The 12,554-nt window shown below is 45.5% G+C and overlaps 2 protein-coding genes across 4 annotated transcripts in view; both read left to right on the top strand.

The window, feature by feature from the left end:
- The window catches only part of LOC148683219 (uncharacterized), a 104,609-nt gene that overhangs the window by 59,505 nt on the left and 32,550 nt on the right, over positions 1-12,554 (top strand).
- LOC118078660 (SLAM family member 5) lies at positions 1,457-10,313 on the top strand. 3 transcript variants are annotated; one of them, XM_088659598.1, is made up of 6 exons: positions 1,457-1,595; positions 4,588-4,932; positions 5,047-5,349; positions 5,889-6,017; positions 6,167-6,255; positions 9,080-10,313. In XM_088659598.1, the coding sequence occupies exons 1-6, from the start codon at positions 1,544-1,546 to the stop codon at positions 9,464-9,466; spliced, it is 1,305 nt and encodes a 434-aa protein (XP_088515724.1). In that variant the 5' UTR covers positions 1,457-1,543; the 3' UTR covers positions 9,467-10,313. The 3 variants fall into 3 exon arrangements, with proteins under 3 accessions (XP_088515724.1, XP_088515725.1, XP_088515726.1); XM_088659600.1 differs by lacking the exon at positions 1,457-1,595 and adding an exon at positions 3,174-3,749; XM_088659599.1 differs by lacking the exon at positions 5,889-6,017.

Here is a 12,554-nt window from a genome sequence, read left to right as displayed (position 1 = left end):
TTGTCCGTTTGGCCCTGACGGACTTCCAGACCCTCTACACTTCATTTCCCCATGTCACTGGTGCCAACATGCACTGTGCTCACTGACTCCTCCCCAGCACTGTCTGCTAGGGCATTTAGGCAATGAGCAACATCCACTACCTTCGTTCACCCCATGGTTCATCACACACCCAAGTATCTATGTGCTGATCTATATTCTTAACTACCACGATCCCACCACCCATGGAAGAGGCATCTTCCTACAAGAGGCAGTGATGACCATCATCCGGGATGGCTTGAAAAGAGGATGAGATACATTTGTGGAGGAGAAGGCTGTGAGGGATACTAGGCAGGATGGCTCCCCTCTGCCTCCACGGCTGGAGGCAGCAATGCTTCTGAATACCAGGTGCTGGAAACCACAGAAGGATAGAGCATTCTTGTGCTCAGGTCTGGCTGGCCACTGTGAGAAGAACAGGATGTCAGGCTAGATCAGTGATGGCAAACCTATGACACGCGTGTCAGACGTGACACGCAGAGCCCTCACTGCTGGCACGCGCCCCATCGGCCCATTCGCACTGTTGTTGTTGTCCCCCCCCATTTGTTCTTCCGCTTCTCCTACAGCTTGTCTCCGCTACAGCTTGTCTCCGCTGTTAAAACCCGGATCCTTGGTTGTTGTTGTTGCTGGTAGCCAGAGATTGGTTTTTTAACCCTTTCTGTGCTGTTTTTCTGGCTCTTTGGCAGACTATGATTGGGTGTAACAGCGTTCGTTACTATGTTCGCAGACTATGTCGGTGCTGCGTGTAAGTTTCAGCGAATGTATATTATTCATCATTTATTTCTGTTCTCTTCCCCCCCCCCCAAAAAAAGCGCAGCAGCTTTGGGGCATTCCCCCCCAAAAAGCAAAGCAACTTTTGCACCCCCCCCAAAAAACCCTCCAAAACTTTGGTCAGCAGCTCCCCCCAAAAAAGCTCAACAACTCTGGGCACTTTGTGATAAATAAGGGTTTTTTGGTTTGGTTTGGTTAAATAATTAGTTTTTGGTTTATTAAATACAGTTATATATTACATTCATACATATTTGTTATTTAAACTATAAATATCGTGAAATTATGGTTTTTTCTCTCGAAGTGACACACCACCCGAGTTATGCTCAGTTTTTGGGTGAATTTTGACGCACCAAGATCAAAAGGTTGCCCATCACTGGGCTAGATGAGCCACTGACAGGATCTGATGTTCTGATGTTCCTGATTTCCCCTCTGGAGTTAATTTCATACCTTTGGAGTTTGGGGGCAAATGAACATTCCTTTGGGGTTTAGTTACATGTGAGTTTTGCTTCTTTGAACTTCTTTCAAGTAAATAAACATCTGGGCAATTATAATGCTTTTTGTTGTTGTTAAATTTGTAAGAGTTTCCTCAGTCTGCAAAAGCTACTTGCATTTTTCATTGCTTTGGCTCTGCCCAGATTTGTCACAAGACTTTTGTTATTACCCAGTCTTTGCAAAGAGAACAATTCTACTCCTCCCCTACAAACCACACCCAGCGTTACACTTCCGTAGAGAAGCAAGCATGGCTTTTTATTGCAGACGTTTCCTCTTCAGAATGTTGCTGTACTTTCTGGGTAAGTCCCACATTGCTTTGTCCTAAAGAGTAAGATCTGCGCCAGCAGCTGGTGTTTCCAGGAGGCTGGGGAACAGACTGACCATCATTGTCTTCCCTGACATTTGCCTCTTGCAGCTGCCGGACTCCTCTGCAGTAGGATATGGGAGCCAGCTGTATGCCATATTCCCCTCCCCTCTGAACTGCATTTAAGCCAGGCTGCCTGGAGTGTAGGAAGACTAGGGCCAGAAACTTCATTGTCCATTAACTTTTGTGATGCTTTGTATCTATGTACTTAAGTTTCAATTTGTGTGCGTGTGTGGGGGGCAATATTGAATTTATTCTGTGTTTGCCAAATTGTTTATTTCAATTTATTCTGTATTTTGTACATTTGTATTTCCAATGCTCTGTATTTTGATGTTTTGAAAGTTTGCTGTGAGCCACTTTCGGCTCAGTTCATTGAGGAACAGATGCATATCAATCAATTCCAATCAAGAGAGAAAGCAGGTTCTCCCCTTAAGGAGAGCATGGGTTGTGGAAGGGTTAACAAGACATTCCCTGGTTTGTTGGGCGGGTCAGTTTGGATGGCCACTGGGTGTATTGTTGCTGGGGAGAATGTTATGTTGCAATTATTTGTTTGACAGCCACAGCCTATATATACTGAGCAAGCAGCTTGCGGTTTCACTTTTGGTGCTTGCAACGGATCTCCCGCCCTCCCTCCCTATATTTAGGGGTTTTGTTTGTGTATGATGTTGCTGTGCCTGTCATGTAGGAATTTTGCCACTCGGCTGATTGGCTGGTGCCTTGTGGTTTTTGCCTACTACATAGCAAAATGTCACAACTTGTAAGGTTGCGGTTAGGCATTGGTTCAAATTGGATGGTGGAGGGGTACAGATTTGGCTGGGCTTGCCACTCAAAATTTCTGCTGCCTTTAGGGGTATTGCGTTAAAGGAATCCTGGGGCTCCACATGTTGGTCCATACCCCTGGTGCATGAGCCTCGGGGAGCATCTGGGAGAGAGGTCAAGGGCTTGGCGGCCTCTCAGAGGGTGCTTACTTATCCTGGCTTCCCCAGTACGCTAGGGGAGTCCGATCTGTCCCAGGCGGGGAACAGATGGCTGGGGAACCAATGCCTAAGCAACCACTCACTTCAGTTGTATTTAAATAAAGTTGTGGCCAAAATTAACGCCAAAAAACCTTAAACTTAAATTCTGTGTGAAGTGTGAGTTACTGGTGGGAAGTCTTGGTACCTCAACACGCAAGTAATGGACGACCCCATGACAGGCACAGCAACGTCATGCGCAAACAAAACCCCTAAATATAGGGAGGGAGGGAGATCCGTTGCAAGCACCAAAAGTGAAACCGCAAGCTGCTTGCTCAGTATATATAGGCTGTGGCTGTCAATCAAATAAATTGCAACATAACATTTTCCCCAGCAACAAAACACCCAGTGGCCATCCAAACTGACCCGCCCAACAAACCAGGGGATGTCTTGTTAACCCTTCCGCAACCCATGCTCTCCTTAAGGGGAGAACCTGCTTTATTGGTTACCAGTATTTTTTTTTCCTGTGTGGATGCAGGGTTACGCATGCCCCTAAACATTTTGTGAATCTAAGTTTGGCCTCATTGCGGGCCTTATCTCAATATGAATAGGAAAATGAGAGTAGCCCTAAACATTTTTTTAAAGAAAACAATCACTGTTGGTCACTAGAAGCCAGTTTCCCGTGAGAGTGGGGCAATGCCACAGTGATCTTTATTATTGAGCTCAGTTTGTAGGACAATCTGCACATAAGATGAAGGCGGCAGTTAGAGTGCCCAACGGTAGGGGGCGCCAGAGTCAATGATAGGTAGAGCTAACTCATTCTAGTTCTGTTTCTGCCTGAGATACTTAGTGCTACAAGAATAACACAGATACTAAGGAGGAGGCAGCGCCAGGGCTGTTTGAATATGAAAAAAGAAGACCGGTGGGGACTGGCTAAGAACAGCCTGAAGCAGGCAGTGCCCCACTCACCCTCAGGGAACAGTCTCCACTGCCGGGAAGTGTTGCTGCACATTTGCAACTGTTTCTCTTCTTTGCAAGGGTTTTGCAGGACTCCGAAAGGTTGCTGATGTTGGTGAGAATCAAACACCTAATCTTCACAGAAACCTTTGACAGGCACACAGGCAGGAGTACAGCAGGTGTGCATTGCTAGACCACATAGAAGCACCCTGAGCTCTCACACTCTTTCTCCTCCTCCACTGCTCTTTGCTTGGAATTATGTACCTCCTTTGTACTTGTAACAATGCCCTTCTCCTACAGGAAAGGACCACATTGTTAGGACAGCTAGGAGAATGTAATAAATGTTTAACTCAGGTATCCCCAACCTGCGGCCCTCCAGATGTTTTGGCCTACAACTCCCATGATCCCTAGCTAACAGGACCAGTGGTCAGGGATGATGGGAATTGTAGTCCAAAACATCTGGAGGGCCGAAGGTTGGGGATGCCTAGTTTAACTAGAGAGTGAGCAGTTCAAGTGGGTCAATGTACAACTCAGCAACAGTTCAGATTAATCTTGGAAATGGTAAACATCCTTTGATTTAGGTCCCAAATACCCGGGAGACTACTTCCTTCCCCGTAGACCATCTCAGCTGTTAAAACCAGCAGAAGGGGCCCTCTTGGTAGTTTCACCTCCCTCAAACATTTGGGGGGAGTGTCAGCCCAGGAGAAAACCTTCTTTGTGGCTGGCTGCTAAACTGTAGGTGTCTCTCCCCACAGAGGTGCACCCATCACCTTCATTGAAGAGTTTCCATTATATGCCGAAGATTCATCCCTTTCCCCTACCATTGACACCTGCAATATCATTTTAGGACCCTTCCTATTACTTTTTAATGCTGAACTTTAAATTATTGTAACCTGCTCTGTGGACCTTATGAAGGAGGATGGATAAGGAGTTTAAAATGTTAATGGTACTAATTTTCACCTTCTTTTTTCCCTTTTTTTTTTTGTATCTCTTCCCCCACCACCCTCCCCTCATTAGAAACTTTAAGCCATGCAGTGGGGAATCCAACCCATCAGGTGAAGGGAATCCTGGGAGGATCAGTTTTGTTTCCTGCCAATGTATCTCTAGGAATAACAGTGGAGAAAATTGAATGGGACTTTCGGCCCCAAAGGCATGGCATAGACTATTGGCTGGGGGAATTCAGACATGGGAAATGGGCGTACCGAAGTCCCCCTGACCGGTTTGGACAACGGCTAGACTTGGTGGAAGGGACAACACTAAGGCTCAAAGACCTGGAGTTGGATGATGGTGGAATCTACAATACTCGCATTTGGTTTACTAAGGCACAGTTTCAAGAACAGCGTTTCAGCCTCACTGTTTATGGTAAGTTTTTGCTTTCAGTGTTTGGCTCATGGAATAGGATCAGCACCATTTTGCTACACAGGCATTGGTAGGGGTGGGGTGAAAGCTTATTCTGTTTTCATTTCTGTTCCACAGAGTTGGTGCCAACACCACAGATAGACCACCATGTGGAATCCAAGACTCCAGGTGGATGTAATGTAACCTTGCAATGCCACACACCTGGAAGGAAAGAGCTCAAGGTCTCCTGGGAAACAGGGGTTCCTCACAGGGGCTTAGGAAAGGCTGTGAATCAGTTCCAGGTTTCTGACAATGGCAGGGAGCTCCGTGTCTTCTACTGGAACAGGTCTTTTGACTCCAAATTCACCTGCGTGGTCAGCAATCCTGTTGACCAAAAGAGAGCCTCATTTGACTTGCTCAAAATCTGCCAAAGTTATGAAGGTGAGCAATATATCCTTTCCTTCATTGTCCAGAGGAGGTCCTTTGTGGTGGAGGTTCTTGTGACTGTCCCTTCACATGAGGGATTTGAGGAGATGTGTTTGTTTTAATAAATGCTGCTCTTCACATGTTTGTGAGCAGAATTGGAGCAAACACAGCACTCCTTGAAGACTGCCCTGATCCTGTGAATTGCTGCTGCCCCCCCCCCATATCCTCCCATTCCTAGCTTAAGAAATTGATTCAGGGCAGGAAAGAAATTGATGACAGGGCATTCACAGCCCAAATCATTGTATTTCAAATGGGAAAGATTAGCAACGCTTGTTCATCTCTTGTTATTTATACTACTGCTCTCAGCTGAGCTTGAGAATGAGACTCTGAATCTCGGGATCATGGGTTCAAGCCCCACCTTGGGCAAAAGAGCGCTGCATTGCAGGGGGTTGGACTAGATGACTCTAGATGTACCTTCCAACTCTACAATTCTCTGAGATTCACTCTGGCTATTATTAGAGTATGTTTAGAGAGACTCTTTTTGCTCATTGCAGGTGGACAGTTTGGACTCCTGAGTTGGAGTCCATGGCTTATCCCTTCCATCATAGTTATTCTGGTGATAATGGTGATGGCGATGGCGAATTGGATGTGCTGGAAGATCATATTTAAAAGGCTTAGAAGAGGTAGGACCATCTCTATTGATCTTCTTCCCATCTCACCTGAGATGGGGGCTTCCTGCTAAATATACTTCTACATTTCTTTTGCTCATCCTGAGAGGAAGAGATTGGTCAGTGCCATGAACTCAATATTGTCTTTCATGTTCTCTCCACAGGTATTCACTCTGTGATGCAAAAGAAGGGGTATAGTACTCTTACATTCCAGAACTCAAAAAGGAGCAAACCAGAAGATGGTGATGATGAGGTGAGATGATCGGTGTGCAAAGCAATGATGGGGTAATTCAGGCATCCCCAAACTGTGGCCCTCCAGATGTTTTGGCCTACAACTCCAATGATCCCTAGCTATAGGACCAGTGGTCGAGGAAGATGGGAATTGTAGTCCAAAACATCTGGAGGGCCACAGTTTGGGGATGCCTGGGGTAATTGGTATATAACAACAATAGCAGCAGCAGCAACAACAACAACGTATTTGTCCCTCGCCCATCTGATACATTAGGGAGGCATTTATTACTTGTTGTTGTTGTTCAATCGTTTAGTTGTGTCCGACTCTTCGTGACCCCATGAACCAGAGCACGCCAGGCGCTCCTGTCTTCCATTGCCTCTCGCAGTTTGGTCAGACTCATGTTGGTGGCTTCGAAAACACTGTCCAACCATCTCATCCTCTGTCGTCCCTTTCTCCTTGTGCCCTCCATCTTTCCCAACATCAGGGTCTTATCCAGGGAGTCTTCTCTTCTCATGAGGTGGCCAAAGTATTGGAGCCTCAGCTTCAGGATCTGTCCTTCCAGTGAGCACTCAGGGCTGATTTCCTTCAGAATGGATAGGTTTGATCTTCTTGCAGTCCATGGGACTCTCAAGAGTCCCCTCCAGCACCAGAATTCAAAAGCATCAATTCTTCGGCGATCAGCCTTCTTTATGGTCCGGATGTATAGAAATAACAAAAACCGTGAAAGCACTAAATCATATATATATGCAACCGGAAGGGATGGAATACATAATACATATGCATATGTCTCTGAACAGACAGATAAAGCTCAAAAAGTGCAATGTTCAATGTGCAGAAAGTCCAATGCAATGAGGTGTGAAAGTCTCTCAGGCGTCCTCGTCTGTGTTATTCCCATTTCACTGGTACAGTTTCTGCAAGGGACGGACTTCATCTTAAGTAATAATTTACAATGTACTCTGTAAGCATTTACATATCCCTTTTTAAATCAATAAGCATAATAATGTCTAAAAGGTACCAACATGTTATGGTCCAGCTCTCACTTCCATACATCACTACTGGGAAAACCATAGCTTTAACTATACGGACCTTTGTTGGCAAGGCGATGTCTCTGCTTTTTAAGATGCTGTCTAGGTTTGTCATTGCTTTTCTCCCAAGAAGCAGGCGTCTTTTAATTTCGTGACTGCTGTCACCATCTGCAGTGGTCATGGAGCCCAAGAAAGTAAAATCTCTCACTGCCTCCATTTCTTCCCCTTCTATTTGCCAGGAGGTGATGGGACCAGTGGCCATGATCTTAGGTTTTTTTGATGTTGAGCTTCAGACCCTATTTTACGCTCTCCTCTTTCTTCCTCATTAAAAGGTTCTTTAATTCCTCCTCACTTTCTGCCATCAAGGTTGTGTCATCAGCATATCTGAGGTTGTTGGTATTTCTTCTGTTTATTACTCACAAAATTATTATTAAAGTTTTAATCTGTTATTTTATATATATATATAAAAGACAGCAAAGGCAACAACAAACAAATTTCAAATAGGCTAGGGACCCGATAATAAATGGCAATCAATTTGGCACAACCTGTCCCTACGAACCATCTCTGCTCGTCTGCAGGAAGCTTCTCTTAAAATTACCTTTTGCTGGCCCTGGACTCCCATCACATCCAGCCAAAATAAACATCAGCATCTCTCCCTTATGCTGGAAAGGCTGCAGAGAGAGAGGCTCATTTTCATGATGGTGGAGTTGCACGTTGGTATACTCCTTTTGGGAAAAGGTGTTTCACATTATTTCCAAAATTACGCAGCAATCGCTTCCACCCAATTCAGTTCTTGCCTTGCTATCATTAAACTCAGCAGCCCAGTTTATAATAGCTCAATACTGGAAACAAGCTATAGAAATCCCCATTTGGAATCTGGGTAAATAACTTTTGGAACGTGGCTCTATCAGAACTCCTTACTTAGCCATAGAAGGGCAATTAAAGGAACTTCAAAAACAGACACCTTTGGCCAGACTGGGCTTCCATTCTGATCCTTTATAAAATGAGACAGAATATGCTTTTATTCCATCCACAACATAAGAATCTCTGTGGAGAGGCTACTTGACTTGACAATCCATAAATAAATGTATTGCTTGTGAACTGTGTACTGTATATGAAACTTAATAAGATTGCATCACTGGACAAGTTACTGAAATTTATGTTGCTCTTGTATTTACATTAAAACTAATAACAATTATTTGTATGAAAGAAAACAAAAACAGGCCAGTGACCCAAACCTCTTGAACAAAAGACTTTTGAAATTGATTGTGGCAGGCAGCTTGTGCAAAGATCCTGTTCCCATCAGGGGGATCATGCATGCACAGTTAAAGTGAGCTGAATTGAACCCTCCTCTCACCAGCTAGTAAATGGAGGATTCAGCCCTCTGCCCTCAGTGCATGTTTTCCCCAGTGCCCCCAACAGGATTGCACTCTCCAATCACCAGGTGTTCTGGACTCTTCCCAAAATACAAACTTTATCATTGATTTAACCTGGAATCTCAAATAATAACTGAGTGCTGGAGAATGGAAATGACATACTTTTGTCAATTCAAAATGGGCAATTCCACCCGTTCTCTTATGGACTTTGTTATGGCAAGTTCTCCAGTAGCCCGTGGAACTAGAAAGCTAGCCCTAAAGGATGGGACTGAGGTGCAGGGGAGATTCCTGCTTTTAGGCCAATTGGTATCCTTTCTTAGAGAACTCTGGACCTGGACATGACTTTAATTTGGTCCAGGGTTCAGGTGGGCCCAAATGCCCAGGAACTCTATTAGGAGTTGCATCCCCAGAGTCCCTCCTCTCATATTTTCTCTTCCCTTGCAGGTTGACTCAGACAGAGAGGATTTCTCAAGCAGTTCCAAACTACCCAGGGGATCCTTTCCTTCTCTCGGTTCTTATGCAATCTCAGAAACAGAGCCCTCAGAGGTTGAATACTGCATCCCACAGACCAACATGGGAGATCAGGCACATCTCCTGGAGCCACTGCCAAGGAATTCATTAAAGGTTCCTCAGGGGAAAGAGCCATTGAAGACCTCTCAATGCTCCCAGTTGAGCCGGAACTACAGCCTGCCCAGCACCTTTGAACACTGGTCCCAAGAGTCCCTTGACCATGCCAAAGAGCAACGCAACCATTCTTGTCCAGTGAATGCGGTTGGGGTCTCCTTGAGAGCAAGGAAGGTCAGGAAGAGGCCAGGTTTGTGGTCCTATTAAAGCAGAATGTGAGAACAACAAAGAACCAGCTTTGGTACAGAACCAAGGATGGTTGTAATGAAGGGGTTTTTTTTGGGGGGGGGGTGTCTATTTTCAATAATGCTGGGCACAGAAGACCCATTTCTTCCAGAAAAGAGGAAGCTTAGTTACTCCCAGGAGCTTTTAAAGGCTGTCACTTGGTATCAACAGAATCCATCCTGTTGGAAGGGGGACTGGGGTGACTACCAGAAAAAGGGAAAGTGAAGACCAAAATGACTGAAAGCAAAGCTGTTCGTCTCCAGCAAGGGCAATGGTGGTTTCTGCCCTGCCTTTGCTCCTGCTTTGGGGGGGGGGAGAGAGAGAGAGAGGTGGTATTGTTCTGTGACTGCTGGTTCAATACAGTGCAACCTCAGGTTATGTTACCTTCAGGTAACGTAATTTTCGGGTTGCGAATGTGGCAAACCCGGAAGTGTATTCTCCCAGGTTTTGCTGTGTGTGCATGCCCAGAAATAACGCCTCTGCTTACGAAATGCGTAGATTTGGGTGGGAGGGTCCCCACAAACCATAACAATGAATAAATGGCAGGGTTTTGATTAATTGGGATATGGATTAAAGTACAGGCTGCAGGGCTGTGCCAGGCAGAGGAAATCCTAGGCTAAAAGGTAAAGGTAAAGGACCCGAAACTGCATTGTATGGTTTGTTTGAGGAGCTTAAGAAGGGAAGACAGGCTTATCTTTCTTCCAGTATGAGACTGTAAAATTGTACTTTCACTTTTACGCTGTGGATTCTTCTGCTCTCAGAGCTGAGAGAGAGAGCACCATGATTGCTTGTCTGTATATTCTGTAAATAAATTTGTAGTTTAGAACCACAATGTCTCTAACTTCTTGCTGTGTTGAGCCAGAAGGATAGTGTGCTTACACCAGCTGGTGTAGGTCACTGGGAGAGCCCTGGAGAAGAAGGGGGTGCCTTTTCCAGAGTTACACTCACTGGAGTACGTCCAGAGGAATGGGGGCTGCAGGCACCCCAAGGTGTTTTCTCCCAACACCCTGACAGTTATGTCTAGTCGCAGATGACTCTGGGGTTGCGGCGCTCATCTCTCTTTACAGGCCGAAGGAGCTGGTGTTTTTCCACAGACAGCTTTCCGGGTCATGTCGCCAGCAGGACTAACCGCTTCTGCTTCTGGTGCAATGGAACAACGAAACCAGAGCACACACAGAAATGCCATTTACCTTCCCAGCAGAGTGGTACCTATTTATCTACTTGCACTTTGATGTACTTTTGAACTGCTAGGTTGACAGGACCTGGGACCAAGCAACGGGAGCTCACCCCGTCACGGGGATTCAAACTGCTGACCTTCTGATCAGCAAGTCCAAGAGGCTCAGTGGTTTAGACCACAGTGCCACTCAGCTCATGCCAAACAGCCTGCCTGAGCTAGGACCATCAAGGAACAATAGCAAAAAATTGAGGGACAACACGGAGAAATGTAAAGTACTACACTTGGGCAAAAATAATGAAAGGCACCAATACAGGATGGGAGACACCTGACTTGAGAGCAGTACATGTGAAAAGGATCTAGGAGTCTTGGTAGACCACAAACTGGACATGAGTCAACAGTGTGATGCAGCAGCTAAAAAAAGCCAATGCAATTCTGGGCTGCATCAATAGGAGTATAGCATCTAGATCAAGGGAAGTAATAGTACCACTGTATTCTGCTCTGGTCAGACCTCACCTGGAGTACTGTGTCCAGTTCTGGGCACCACAGTTCAAGAAGGATACTGACAAGCTGGAACGTGTCCAGAAGAGGGCAACCAAAATGGTAAAAGGCCTGGAAACCATGCCTTATGAGGAACAGCTTAGGGAGCTGGGTATGTTTAGCCTGGAGAAGAGAAGGTTAAGGGGTGATATGATAGCCATGTTCAAATATATAAAAGGGTGTCATATAGAGGAGGGAGAAAGGTTGTTTTCTGCTGCTCCAGAGAAGCGGACACGGAGCAATAGATTTAACCTACAAGAAAGAAGATTCCGCCTAAACATTAGGAAGAACTTCCTGGCAGTAAGAGCTGTTCGGCAGTGGAATTTGCTGCTAAGGAGTGTGGTGGAGTCTCCTTCTTTGGAGGTCTTTAAGCAGAAGCTTGACAGCCATCTTTCAGGAATGCTTTAGTGGTGTTTCCTGCTTGGCAGGGGGTTCGACTGGATGGCCCTTGTGGTCTCTTCCAATTCTATGATTCTATGACATTAACAATACAAGAAAACTTCCTTCTCCTTGCCCCAGGTGTGAACAGGAAGGGGTTTTTTGGGAAGATTGCCAGGGGAGGAGGATACTGGGAGGAAGAAGGAAGAGTAAGAACTGAGATTTATCTTGGGTAGGTTGGCTGCAGGCGCTGTCGCACTTTGAAATTACCATGCCATAAGATCTGGACTAATGCCATGCAGACTGAAGGTGTAAATAGGTGAATAAACCCTTTTTCTTAGACCGTGTGTGATGCCTGGGATCCTATGGGCTCTTGCCATTGCTAGGCAGAGAGAGAGGCAGGCACCCGACTTTTGCAACAATACATTGGTCTGGAATGCAAGGTTGTTTTCACTCTTCTCTCTGGCAAAACATCCACAAAAGAGACTTTCTTTTGGGAAGGAGACATATTTTCCGTACCAGAGGAACTAATAGGTAGAGAGGCAAATATTTTAACAACAGCAGAGTGACGGTGCTTGTCTGGTGTAAATAAGCAGGGAGTTCCAAAGAGTAGTGCTGCCAACCCTGAAAAAATGATCCCTTGGAAAGTGCAAATCAAACATTATGGCATTTATACATGAGCCAGTTCTTCTTGCTGTTTGGTTCAATCTTCGTTTTATTCTTTCTTTGCTTCTTCTCATCCCTCATCAGACTGTGGGATGTGGTTGTGGTCTCGGAGGAGGGGGTGGGTTTTTGAGAATAGTGAACTTGTATTTTGTCTGAAGAGGCAGAAGTTCTCCAGGTGGTATTTCAAAAGGAGAAGGGAGAGAGAGAGAGAGAGAGAGAGAGAGAGAGAGAGAGAGAGAGAGAGAGAGAGAGAGAATCAAAAGTTTAACCAGTGGGGCAGAATCCCAGCTTCAGCACCACCCACATTCACCC

Source organism: Zootoca vivipara, chromosome 16, assembly GCF_965207765.1.
Source record: "Zootoca vivipara chromosome 16, rZooViv2.hap1.1, whole genome shotgun sequence".
In the NCBI taxonomy this organism is placed as follows: Eukaryota; Metazoa; Chordata; class Lepidosauria; order Squamata; family Lacertidae; genus Zootoca; species Zootoca vivipara.
Note: the sequence above shows the minus strand (reverse complement) of the source record. Positions and strands in the feature narration are given on the sequence as shown.

Coding starts and splice junctions, on each gene's coding strand:
- LOC118078660 (XM_088659600.1), top strand. CDS start 3,680: ATGTTGGTGAGAATCAAACACCTAATCTTCACAGAAACCTTTGACAGG. Junction 6,018..6,166: donor ATTTAAAAGGCTTAGAAGAG/GTAGGACCATCT, acceptor TTCTCTCCACAG/GTATTCACTCTGTGATGCAA. Junction 6,256..9,079: donor CAGAAGATGGTGATGATGAG/GTGAGATGATCG, acceptor CTTCCCTTGCAG/GTTGACTCAGACAGAGAGGA.